Source organism: Babylonia areolata, chromosome 2 (assembly GCF_041734735.1).
Source record: "Babylonia areolata isolate BAREFJ2019XMU chromosome 2, ASM4173473v1, whole genome shotgun sequence".
NCBI classification, from domain to species: domain Eukaryota; kingdom Metazoa; phylum Mollusca; class Gastropoda; order Neogastropoda; family Buccinidae; genus Babylonia; species Babylonia areolata.
Genome location: NC_134877.1, coordinates 64,023,393 through 64,037,587, shown reverse-complemented (window position 1 = coordinate 64,037,587; position 14,195 = coordinate 64,023,393). Strand labels below are relative to the sequence as shown.

The 14,195-nt window shown below is 43.1% G+C and overlaps 1 protein-coding gene across 2 annotated transcripts in view; it reads right to left on the bottom strand.

Moving 5' to 3' along the window:
• LOC143276085 (uncharacterized) overlaps positions 1-14,195 on the bottom strand; it is a 146,263-nt gene that overhangs the window by 85,118 nt on the left and 46,950 nt on the right. For both annotated transcript variants that reach the window (XM_076580478.1, XM_076580486.1), the window contains exons 33-40: positions 13,364-13,445; positions 7,530-7,751; positions 7,037-7,246; positions 4,417-4,778; positions 3,050-3,076; positions 2,710-2,798; positions 1,665-1,827; positions 457-577 (exon numbers count right to left, since the gene is read on the bottom strand). In XM_076580478.1, the coding sequence (XP_076436593.1) occupies positions 457-577; positions 1,665-1,827; positions 2,710-2,798; positions 3,050-3,076; positions 4,417-4,778; positions 7,037-7,246; positions 7,530-7,751; positions 13,364-13,445 (1,276 nt within the window). The remainder of the gene's footprint in view (positions 1-456; positions 578-1,664; positions 1,828-2,709; positions 2,799-3,049; positions 3,077-4,416; positions 4,779-7,036; positions 7,247-7,529; positions 7,752-13,363; positions 13,446-14,195) is intronic.

Here is a 14,195-nt window from a genome sequence, read left to right as displayed (position 1 = left end):
CTAAAGATCAAGCTCCTCTCTTGCTGTGGTCAAGACACCCAGTGTGTACACTAACACAGTGACAAACACACAGATTCCATCACAGAACTCCCAAAAATAGAATAATTGTGTCTTGCCAGCTTATGTCCCTTTATTCTATTTCAAATTTTACTTACGCAAGTTTTTATTAAAAAAAAAAAAAATTTTAATTAATAACTATCATTACTATTGTTATTTCTTTTTAATATGGAATTTGGAAATTTGAAAAAAAACAACCTAGAATGTACTGTGGAAGCTTGAGCTGTGTTTAATGTTTGTTTATGAATTTATTGAATGATAAAACTTTGCGTTATACTGTGGATGAAATGCCTTGGATTTTTTTTCATGTCACCTTTTATTCAGCAAATGCAACAACCATTTCTCTTTCAGAAATAAAAAAAGTATTCTTGCATCTTGTATCTAGCTCCTAAAACTTACATGCAGAAGTCGTCCGCCTGTGAGAAAGACATGAAAGGCCTCAGCACCATCAGTATCACCTGTTCAGATAGACTGATAGCGGCTTCTGCTAAACCTGTCGCACACTCACTGGATGATGGTTCTGAAACAAACACAACAAACAAACCCTTCAAGATTTCTGTATCATTAACCCTTTTCCGACCCCCAATCCTTACACTTTAACGGCATGTCGTTATGTTTTCCTTCTCTGAAGTTTCTCTTCTTCTGAAAAGGGTATTTGATGAAAGTGTCAAGACACAGTTGTCAAGAATCCAGTATAATTATGCAGTTATTGTTGTTGTTTTTTGTGTGTTCTTGAATAACACATAGATCAGGTCAACGTATACAGACAGGCACTTAGCATGAAGCAGGACTCTGGGTCTGTACTGGCTCTTTCAGTGATGTAAAAATGGTAAAATATATGTAATTAAACAACGGAATTCTAGTCAGTCAAGATAACCATAAAGTCACATATACATAAAATCATATACTCATACATACATACGTACATACATATATACACACAAACATACATACATGCATGCATTCATCCATTCACACATACACACTTTGGTATATATACATACATACATACATACATACACACATACATACACACACACACACATACATACATGCATGCATTCATCCATCTACACATACACACTTTACAAACACACACACAACAAACACACAAAGGCTTAACAACAAAACAACCTCAAGATTCCTGCAATAACTGCTTTAAGTCTAAAGTGTGCCTGTTGCTGAATGTGTTTCATCCCAAAAGCCTTCAATCATTCACCTTACCACATAAAACTGCATACTGAGTGCCAGTTATCCCTAGGGAAACATTTTTCCTTTGCTGCCCAGTCATCTACATTATTTCCTGGCTTTCCCTTATTACCCTTTGAGAAACGTAAGAGGGATCCAGCTATAAGATGGCTCAATCAGTCTTTCATCCATGTACCCATGTTTGATGAATGATTTACTCATCAGAATCACTGCGGACCTCCACCAGAGTTTCCTCTGGATTCATCTTACTCAGACATAGTCTACCATCTTTGGGGTCCCATCTTTTTTTTCTTTTTCACAGCAGATGTGGTGTAGAGTGTATGGATCTGTCCACATGCTCTGACATCTCCTTGAAACTGAAACTGCTGAATGTGTACACAACAAAGGCAGCATGTTACCTCGGAGGGGTAGGTTGTCAGGTTCTTTGCAGTCTTCACTGTCACAGCAGTAAGTGCAGATCCCATTCTTACAGTCTGGTATGCACTCAAGTAACGAAACACAGCTTGTCTCTATGTTGAGCACCACCCCACCACTGTCACTGTGAACTATGGTCTCGCACACCTGCACACACAAGAGAAAGTTTGGCTGTAACACATTGTGTATATGTGCAGACACTGACACATCAAAATAATGAGATTTAAAAACGAGTGCGGTGGCTGAATGCTTAGAGTCCTGTATTCTCACCTGGGTTTCCTGAGTTTGATTCCCAGCTTCAGCACACTTGAGGAGGTAGGGGCGGAGATTTTTTTCCTATCTCCAAGGTCAACATACATGTAGACCTACTAGTCCTGCTAGTGCCTGAACCCCTTTCATGTACATATGCATACAGAAGATCAAATACACATGCTTAAGATCCTGTAATCTGTGGCAGAAGTTCACTGTGTTATGGAAACAAGAACATCCCCAAAAATGAAGTACGGCTGTCAGTCATACAAATAAAAACTCACTGGTACTTACAAGTGAACAAGGGAGTTGCAGCCCATGAGCACAGAAGAAGAAAAACAATGAGCATACAAGGATAAAAAACAATAAACAAAAATGTAAAAACAGATACAGAACCATCTGCTTTGCACAACACACAAAAGAAACATAAAACAAATGTAAACAAAACAAATACCTGCACATGATTTGAATTCACAACCAAACTCAATTTATTTCCTGTGTCATTCAGTCAGGCTTCAGTCACACACACACACACACACACACACACACACACACATGCACACACTCAGGCACACACATACATGCACACAACAAATGTATATTAGAATGAATTCTACTGCAAAAATGTGCCAGGGACAACTCTCTTTTTGCTGTGTATGCTACACATGAGACCTCAATTTATCTTCTCATCCAAATGACTAGATGCAAGATGCCTGCATAAGCCTAACTGACAAAGAGAAGTGCAGAAGTAACAGCAAAATGGGAGCAATTTGCCCTCACCTGAAACTCGGCATCACATTCCACAGGTCTGTTTCTGTTGCACACACCATTATCCGTGGTGTTGCTGCATATGTAGCAGGTCTGCGGCTCTGGTAAATGAAATCACATGCTTTTTTTTTTCTTGTCAAGGGAGGAGGTTTACTGGTAAACAATGCGACTGATTAACCAAAGTCAATAATAAGAATAGATCAAATTTTTAAGAACACCTGCAGGAGGAAAATGGCATACGAGTACACACACACACACATGCATAGATGCACACACACACACACACACACACACACACACACACACACACACACACACACACACTATAACAAAATTCAAACCACACACTTACCATTTTCAGGCAGGTCCCCTACAGAAGCTGAAAAACAAAAACACACATTTGATCACAAGAAGTTAAAAAACTGCACTAAAAAATTATTCCTACTAAAAGCAATAAGAGAAGAACCAATAAATGATTGTGTACAGGTATGTGTGTAACCCAAAAAAAGATCATGAAGAACCAACAAAAAGAGAGCCACAGCCTGCAAACTCTGCATTACTAATGTTTAACTAATTTTTTTTTACTAAATTAACTATACTGTAAAAAATACTACGGAGGTGCCGTGACAGAACAGGTTAGGTGTTGGACTTTTGATCCAATGATCACCAATGATCAGGGTTTGAGGTCTAATTTCAGCATAGTGTTGTGTCCTTGGGAAAGAGATTTCACTCTGATTTTCTCCACTCCACACAGGTGTCAATGGGTACCTGACTTTGGAAGGAGAACATTAAAACAGTAGAAATAGAGGACTGGGTCCTGCCTTTGTATGCCAAGCTCCAGTCACAGTGGATGTGAATTCTCTGCCCATATATTCTTCTTTGATTCAATGTGATGACAATTACCACAGCCCCCATGACTAATGGAGAATTTGCACTTGCAGAGAAGTGCACAATCTAATGCTTCCCTTTGTTGTCCTTGTAAACACAACTATTGTATCATTTCCTAATGATCTAGCAGTGGTGATTTTGTTGTTTTTCTCAGTTGGGGATTCCACCACATCATCTTCATCAGTCTTACACAATTGCTTGCGACAGCCAGCCATCTTTTCAATACAGTACATTCTCTAACTCCAGCTCTTCCATAGCTGGTTAGGGACTTATGCACATGTGCACACTATCCAAATTACAACTTCCCGCATAAAGTTAGTCCATCCGTGAAAAAATGTACCCTCATTTCTTTCTTTGTACGTTTTTCCCCATAACAAGTGATCCACAGCCAAAATATTCGGAATGGTCATCAATTTTCATGTGTATCCATAACAAACATGGCTATTCTAGAATGGTAGGCATGTACAAATGGATTACTTTAACTCTTTCACCGCCATAGGCGACTTTAGTTGACTAGGCAGTGCACCGCCATAGGCAACTTTTGTCGACATTGAGGGGTCATGTTGATAAGACCTTTTTTCACATTGTAACAAAGCATGACAGCTGCAGCCAGTTTCCCCGCCAATAAAAGAATGACTAACCTTTGCCCCCTGACCGTGCTTGAAGTGCCCAAGTCCACTGTGTTGTTTTGACATGAACCAAAGCCTGTGACTGAGCATCGTTTCCAAGATATCTGGCACTGGGGAGTGTTTTTCACACCAAAACTTGACGGTGAAAGAGTTAAAGAAAAAAGACAAAAAATTTAATTTATTCTCCCAAAAAGAAGCTCACGTGTGACAGCAGGCAGCAGCACCTCATGCAGAAATGTGAACACCTCTTCGAGGTACATCTTGTACACTGGGGGCTGCATCATCACAAACTCCACGTCCCACGTCGTCAGCAGACATGCCAAAAGCCCGTCCACTGCCTTGAACATCACCCACGGCTCCAGTGACCCTGCGTCAAAGCTGACGCGGAACGACTCAAAGCACACCATCAGGGGACGGAGGTCAAGGGAGAGGTCAGGGCCAGACTGAGAGTCAGGGGAGCAGTGTCTGGCGGCAGTGAGGTGCAGGAGGATGTACGGCAGGATCTGCTGCACTGGTTGGCAGCCTTCTGTGTGGGTACTGATGCACGCTTTTTTCTCATCCAGGCTGCAAACAGAAAGGCACAGCAAATGTACACACACACACACATATATATATACATATATACATACAGAACTGGAAGAAATTTTCATTAAGAATATGACAATAATATGCAACAGGAAGAATGCCAACAGCGACAACAAATTTAATTATATCACTATAGCTAATGATAAGAACAGAACATATCTACTGTTATTTGTTTTGCATAACCTCCATCCACAACTGTGATTTTGGATTAATTTGTATTTGTATTTGTATTTCTTTTTATCACAACAGATTTCTCTGTGTGAAATTCAGGCTGCTCTCCCCAGGGAGAGCGTGTCGCTACACTACAATGCCACCCATTCTTTTTGGGTTTTTTCCTGCACGCAGTTTATTTGTTTTTCCTATCGAAGTGGATTTTTCTACATAATTTTGCCAGGAATAACCCTTTTGTCACCATGGGTTCTCTTACATGCGCTAAGTGCATGCTGCACACAGGACCTCGGTTTATTGTCTCATCCAAATGACTAGCGTCCAGACCACCAATCGAGGTCTGGTGGAGGGGGAGAAAATATCGGTGGCTGAGCCGTGATTCGAACCAGCATGCTCAGATTCTCTCGCTTCCAAGACGGACACGTTTTCTCTAGGCCATCACTCCACATATAGGGGCATACATACATACATATGTACATTTATAGGGAGAGCTAGGGAGAGATTGTGTGTGTGTGTGTGTGTGTGTGTGTGTGTGTGTGTGTGCATTCATGTGCAACCGTACGTGCATACGTTTAAGCTCATGCATGTTTATGTTTTTTTTTTTGTTTTTTTTTTTTTTTTTTTTTTTTTTTGCTGCCCCATCATCTGCACCGTTTCAGTGGCATTACTCCCACGCCGCTCATTTAGATTCCCCCATACACGGCCACACCCGGGTTCGTCCGTCGTAGTTCCAGCGTCGGTAGTCCACAGGGAACCATCGATGTTAGGTCGCCAGGAGGCCACACACCAGACGAGACCCTGCACTGCTGCTGAGTCACTTCGGTGGTGTTCAGTGGTGCCTGTTCTGTTTTAACGTACTTAGGACACCACCTACTAAGCCCCCTACTAACGACAATAATGGCTTAGTCGCGGAGCCAGACTGAGTGAGCGTCCCTCCCAGAGTGGAGACCGCCACCACGTCCCTCAAACAACAGCCCTCTATGAATCTGCCGACACTGACGACATTGACAGGACTCACCCCAAGCACGGAAGTGGAGGGGTATCGAAACTGAGGTCACCATGAGAGCAGGGCATGAAAGGCCACAGACTTTGAGACTATTTTGTTTCTATTGATGACGATGAAGGAGGCGGAGGATGACGATGATGATGACGATGTTGCTATGGAGGTCCATTTTTTTGGTTTGGGACTGCGTGACAAGGCTGTACTCTACGCTTCCTGTCATAATGATATCCCGGCGTTAACCAGGCCCGAGAGATACAGACACTTGCAGTGTTGGTCAGGTAATTTGAGCAACACACCCAAAGACGCATCCTTGAAGTGGATGACACTCGACTGTGTGGTCCCAGTCTCCCCATTTAAGCCCACAGCACACTCAACTCTGGGTAGGAGCCGGCCACGGGCCGAAAAACCCACCTCCGCTGGGATTCGAACCTGCGTCCTTCCAGCCGTCAGTCCGCGACGCTAACCACTTCGCCACGGCGGCTGGTTCATGCATGTTTTTGTCTATGTGTATGAGCATGTACATGCAAGTGAGCGCATACTTGTAGCTATAGCTGCACATGTGCAGGCATGTGCACCAATTTTCAGCCACACAGAGACCCCTTAGTAAGTTACAAAACCATAACCCAGAAACAGTTGGTATTAATCTTGTGCAGACACAAATGAAAGTGCTTTCACACCAGTCAGTCACACCCATACCAGTCAGTCACACCCATGCATAACTCTAAACTGCAAAAAAAACAACTGAAAACAAGGAGTCTATCTTGGGAAGAGGTGGGTTTTAAGGCCAGACTTTAAAGAGTTGAGTGTGGAGACATAACGAAGCGAAGGTAGCTCATTCCATATGCAAGGTCCAGAGACAAAGAAAGAGCGGCGGAGTGTTTGAATCTTGGTATGCATAGACAGAGTGGATCTGAAGCCAATCATAGAGAGCGGACTGGGGTGTAGAGGTGCAGACAGCCACAGAGATATGAAGGGGCAGATTTATCAATACATTTATAACAGAGCGCAGATCTAAACAACACTCAAAGAGCCCCCCCCCCACCAAAAAAAAAGTAAAAGTGCATACTCGCAGTCTGACGAATTGGTAGGCACACACTGGAGGACAGCGGCCAGTGGATCACACAGGACCTGGGGTGGCAGGGCAGGGCTGCAGTCTAGGAACCACATCTGACTGCGCAGCAGGGAAAAGGACGCTGTCACCGCTGTCACCTCGCTCTCCTCACAGCCCTCGTCCTCCGCTGCCACTTCTATCACTTCCTTCACCCCCGTCAGCAGCCTGGCACACATACACACACAAAAACACGTGTCATAATACAGAGTTTCAGTTTCTCAAGGAGGCGTTGTTGCATTTAGACAAATTCATATACACTAATTATGTCCGCTAGGCATATACCTGACCACCAGCATTACCAACTTGCTTTGTCAATCCTTGAGTGATTGCAAAAAAAAAATATATATATATATACATGAACTATCAGAAAAATATAATAATAATATATAATATATAATAAGCAGCCCCATACACTGAGACAGTATAGTGGTCGAAGCAGTGTACTCACGGGCAGAAGTCATAGGTGTCAGGATCCACACCACCGACGACAAGAGAGGCAAGGGCGGACACCGCATACAGACCACACTGTCTGTCAGTCAGCTCCACTCGGCACTGGAGCACTGTGTCTGAACCCAGGAACCCTGACAAAGCCTCAGACACCTCTTTGTTCCCATTCTCCTCACACTCCTCACGGGCGTACTGGATACAAGCTGTCTTCTCTTCAACAAAGCTGAAACCACACAACACATGCCAAAATACAACAGGTGATTCCTTGCTCAACACAATCGATAACACAACACACACCAAAATACAACAGGTGACTCCTTGCTCAACATGGATCACACAAAGCATTCCAAAATAAAACAGGTACTAACTTGCTGAAATCAAATGATCACACAACTCATGCCAAAATAGAACAGGTAATTCCTTGCTATACACAACAAATCAAATAGCACAAGCTAGAATAAAAAGAGGTGATTTCTCGCCCAACACAATCAATCTATTGTGCATTCTACATATCCCTTAAGGAGTTTCTACCTATGTTTTGTCTGTGTGTGTTTGTTTCCCATTCCAAACCAGAACAGTACATGAACATTAATTTGAGGTATTGTCATGCACATATCAGCACATCACAAAACCACACATGCAAACATGAATACAGGCACGCACATGCATTTCCCAGAGTAAGTCTCTGTGATAAAACTTCTTAATAAAATCAATTCAGGAAATGATACCATCAGAGGAGAAAGAGCACCAGCAAAGTGACCAGAGTGAAGCTCAATTTTCAAAGACAGAATGGAATAAAGTCTAGGGGATATGACTGTAACATCTGTCTTATTTGGTTGTGTTATTGTAAGTGACTATGAGAGATCACTAGAAGGGAATGGCTCTTCCCCGGATATGGTTGGAATAAAGTCATGAACCGACACACGGCATGTTGAGTTTGTATTATTCTACTACTATCAACCCTAGAAAATAACATAACATGGTGTCAGAAAATACATAAAGACCTCGTCGCCCAAGAACTGTACTAAACAGAAGAAACAAGTGAGTGGATTCTCGCAAAATCAGAAAAATTTGAACACACAGTTACCGACTGAAAATCGAAATGTACCTACTCCGATACATATAGATCTGTAAACTGACCATGTACTTAGTATTTGACACATAGACGGCGGCAGATCCCTCCTTCAAGTCTGAAACTCATTGGAGGACTGGTGTATGTATGTGTCGAGTACTTTGTAGTGGTGATAAACTACACATCATTACACAAAAATTCAATGAAGTAGGCAAATCAAGATGAAGTAGTCAATTCAAGTTGTAGCACAGTTGTACAGACCATCATGGCAACACCACAAATGCAGAAACCAACCATGAACTGGCAAGCAGCAAACCTTGCTGAAGAGTGGAACAGATCTGAAGAACATGCATAGCTGATGTTCATGGGTCCACTCAAAAGAGCAAATGAAGAAGAGAGATGTGCTTATCTAAGGATCTGGATAGGCGACCAAGAAAGAGAAATATACAGGTCATGGAACTGGACAGAAGACCAAGGAAAAAATCTGGAAAACATAAAGGCAAAATACAAGAAACACTGCACTCCAAGAAAGTTAGAACTGTCTTTGCATATGTCTTTCAGGAAAGACGACAGAAACCAGAAGAAGATTTCGAATCTTTTGTGAATGACATCAGAAATCTTGCCAGAGGCTGCACCTATGAAAAACCAGAAGAGATGGTTCGTGACAGGCTGGTGTGCGGGATACAGTCACAAGATCTGAGAGAGAAACTCCTAAACAAAGGGGATGCCCTCACACTAGACAAAGCAATAGAAATCGCCAACTGCCATGAAACCACCAAGAAAAATTTGAAACAAATGGCCAGCAGCAGTCATGTCTACAGCCTGCGAAGACATGACAGGAGAAACAAAGTCAAGGAAGCGGAAGAGAAAGAAAAGCAAAATAAAACATTCTTGTGCAGAAATTGTGGAACAAAACATGGCAAGAAAGAATGGCCAGCCTTTGGTCACGAATGTCATTTCTGTGGCAAGAAAAATCACTATCAAAAGATGTGTAAAACCAAAAGAAAACAAAGCAAGAAAACAGTCCATATCGTGGAAGATAAATACGATAACAGCGAACCAGAGGTGTATATTAACACAATAGCATCAGGGAAAGATAAGCCAGACACAGCATATGCAGACATACAGTTTGGAGGAAACAGCATCCGATTTAAAACAGATACTAGAGCCCAAGCCAATGTACTGCCAGCGTCTTTGTACTAGAAACTGAAAAAAACACCTCCACTCGAGAAATGTCCTCACAAGCTCACAAGTTATATGGGTCAAGCGATTAAAACCGTAGGTTGCATCCACATCAATGGAACTTACAAGAGAAATCGCTATAAGGGATGTTTCTGTGTCGTTGACACGAACTCACAGCCAATCAATGGTCTCCAGGCATCCATACAGTTGGACCTGATCAAACAGGTCCTGTCAGTCAACAGCAATGTACCTCTGACAAGAGAAACCATTCTGAACGAATACAAACACTTGTTCACAGGAATGGGTACGCTGGAAGGTGAGGTCAACATCTGGCTGAAACCTGACGCAATCCAAGTCATACACCCGCAACGCCGCGTTCCCCACATGCTACGTGACAAGCTGAAAGAAGAACTGCAAGCCATGGAAGCTGATGGAATCATAGCAAAAGTGGAAGAACTCACAGACTGGGTCAACTTGTCAGTCATAGCTGAAAAACCGAACAGGAAACTCCGACTGTGCCTGGACCCAAAAGACCTAAACGAACACATCAGGAGACCCCACTATGCCATGCCTACTCTGGAGGATGCCCTCACAATGATCTCCAAAGCGCGCTACTTCTCAAACTGGATGCCAAGTCAGGGTATTGGCAACTCAAGCTCTCCAATGAGTCATCATACCTGACCACATTTAACTCCCCATTTGTGTGGTATCATTTCTGTGAATGCCATTTGGGCCCAACAGCAGCCAAGATGAGTTCCAGATGAGTATGGATACGGTTTTTGAAGGTCTTCCTGGTGTCATTGTACTCATCGACGATATCCTCATATCTGGAGAAACACAGGAAGAACATGACAAAAATCTCAGAGCAGCACTCGACACAGCCGCAAAGAACCTCAAGTTGAACCCTGAGTAGATTGTCATTGGAACCCAGCAAGTGGAGTACATTGGGCATCTGATAACGGCAGAATGCTTCAAGCCTGACCCCAAAAAGGTTGCGGTGATCAAAGACATGCCTCCGCCAACAAACAAAAAAGAGCTACAGACGCTGCTAGGTCTGATCACATACCTGTCAAAGTTCGCCAAGATGTCTGACATGACCAAATCGCTGAGGGAGCTCCTCAAAGAGGATGTAGATTTCATCTGGGACAAACCGCAGCAGGCTGCACTGGAGAAAATCAAGGAAACACTAACCAGTGAACCAGTCCTAGCCTACTACGACCCCAAGAAGTGGATGCATCAAAGTCAGGATTGGGAGCAGCAATCTTCCAAGATGGCAGACCAATAGCCTACGCTTTGAAGCTGTTGACTGAAACTGAGCAAAGATACGCTCAAATTGAAAAGCAGCTCTATGCCATCATTTTCGGGTGCAGAAAATTCCATCAGTACATATATGGAAAAGAGAAAAAAGTCTCCACAGACCACAAGCACCTGGAGACAATCACAAAAAAGCCCCTGACAGCAGTGCCACCAAGACTCCAGCGGATGTTGCTCAAACTGCAACAATACAAGCTGCACATTCAGTATGTACCAGGAAAATCGATCCCTGCTGCAGACACCCTATCCTGGATATATGTCCTGGGTGACTCTGATAATGACAGCGATGACCTGAAGCTTGATCTCCATGTACATACTGTTCTGCAGAACCTCCATGTCAGTGACTGCAAAATGACAGATTTGCAGGAAGAAACTAATAAGGATGTCAGCCGGCACCATGTCAAACAGTACAACCAGGACGGCTGGCCTGAGGACAGACAAGACTGCCACACAAGTGCCCTGAGCCTCTGGAACCACAGAGATGAGCTGTCCATGATGGATGGCATCATTTTTAAAGGCCACAAGATTTTTGTACCCAGCCTACTAAGACCAACAATGCTTGAGAAGATTCACTCTAGCTACCTGGGAGTGGAAAGGTGCAAACAGCGAGCACAGGACATTTCGTTCTGGCCTGGACTTTCAGCCGACAGTCCAGCACCGCCAAGCATGCCAGGTGAACCAGAACAGCAACCCCAAGGAACCAAGATTCCCTCATATCCGTGGCAGAAGATAGCAGCAGACCTGTTCCAGTGGGACAACAAAGACTACCTAGTGACAGTGGACTATTACAGCCGTTATTTTGAGGTTGACCAGTTACCCACCACCACCTCAACAGCTGTGATCCGCAAACTATCAGCACACTTTGCCCATCACAGGATACCACAGACTCTCATCACAGACAATGGCCCCCAGTTTTCCTTTGAAGAATTTGCAGTTTTCTAAGCTTGGGATTTTCATCATACTACAAGGAGTCCCAAGTATCCCCAGTCAAATGGCCTAGCTGAGCCCTATGTCCAGATATGCAAGAAGATCCTTCGAAAAGCCAAGATGACCCATTGCAACAGCTTGCTGAGCATACTGAAATACAGAAACAGCCTCATCAACAACATGGCTTCCCCTGCACAGCTACTAATGGGCCGGAAACTGAGGTCCATTCTCCCACCAAAAGCTGCTGCAGCCCCAGACCACCAGTCGTTTGAGTTTCCAGAAACAACAGGAGAAGATCCAACAACGCCAGAAGTTCTACTACGACAGGACGGCCCAGCAGATGTCTCCTCTGAAGACCGGAGACCACACTGCAGTCCAGCAGGACAATGGCAAATGGCAACCCGCCAAAGTGACGCAGACCAACGCACATAAGTCATGCAACAAACAGACTGCAAACGGTGCCTCATTAAGAAGGAACCGATGTCATCTGAGACCAATACCAGCAACAACGCCAGCTCCTGCACCCTCACCAGCACCACGACCTGAGCAACAAGCCGCCACACCGCCTGCATCACCACCGAGACCAAGCACCAAGGAACAACAGACTGCCTCCACCACCAGCCTCACTAGACCAGCAGTGGTCGGACAGTGAACACCCCACCCCCACCCCCCAACCCCAAAAGTTGGACTTGTAATACTCGGACACACCTGAAACCAAGCACTGCATTATTTCACTAGGAAAGATATGAAACAAAGTGAAATTTCATGGACTTTTGGTTTACTTGTTTTGCTGATCAATGATGACATTGTTTTCTTTGCCCCAAGGCCTGCATGCCTTCGCCCATCCCATTGTGTAACAGTATTATGAGTTCTGTCTTGTGAAATCCTTGTGCCAAAGTTTAGGCAGTTTTAAATTTCTAGTGCAACTTTTGTGTTTGTTTACTTGCAGCTAGCAAATTTTAGACTTGAAGTTCAAGTTAAAAGTGTAATTTTGTTTTTGCTTGCATTCAGAAAGACTTTAATTGCATGGAGCAAAATTTATACAAAATCTCTACAAAATAAGGGGGATGTAACATTTGTCTTATTTGGTTCATGTTATTGTAAGTGACTTGGGGAGATCACTAGAAGGGAACGGCTCTTCCCCGGATATGGTTGGATTAAAGACATGAACCGACGCATGGAGTGTTGAGTTTGTATTATTCTCCAACTATCAACCCTAGAAAATAACATAACAATGACCACGAGAGAGAGAGAGAGAGAGAGAGAAAGAGATAGAGAAAAAGAGAGAGTGCAGATGATGGGGAAGAGATGTTCTGGAATCGTGATGGTGTATGTCTTACCTGCAATTGACGGTGTCAGTTTCCAACATGGCAGTCGTCATCTCCGACAGACATCCACTCACCTCCAACAGATCGCATGTGCCTGAAAAGGAGGAGGAGAAATTTTGTTTATTGTCCTGTCACACGTACTGGTGATTGTTAACATTTTTTTAAACTATCAATTTTCACATCTGAATGTTATCATTCAGAAACAAACAAATAAATAAGGTAGGAGAAGAGGAGGGATTGTATGGTGAGTTGAGGGGAACTGGGTAGAAACAGGATGGAATCAAAGATGAATATCTGAAATAAATGTAAGTACAATTAAAGGAAATCACTGAACAGTCTATGTAAAAGGGAAGTTGTTAAATGAACAAGAGAAATAACTGATAATGAGTAAAAACATGAATATTCTGACTTTTTAAGATACACTTTTATGCAGGTGAGGTTCATCAACTCAGAGCCAAAAATGATATGCTTAACTGCAACCTCACCAAAACAAGTGCGCATGATATCCGGGCATATTATGCCCTGAAATTAAGCAGTTTATTTAGCAGAAAATGGAACTGTCCTTTTCGTCATGTGTGTACAGTGTGTGTGTGTGTGTGTGTGTGTGTGTGTGTGTGTGTGTGTATGAGCACATGCATTTGTGTGTGAGTGCTTGCATGAGTGTGCATGAACACCATGGATCACTGGTGTACAGATGTATGATAATACGTTCTGGTATCTCTGTCCCATAACAAATACAGTCCTCGAGGTCACCTCGTCTGTTGCACATTTCTTTGACACTGTTACAAGAAACTGACAATAATTTGGATCATAATGTTGTTTTCTATAAATTATATCTTAAAAT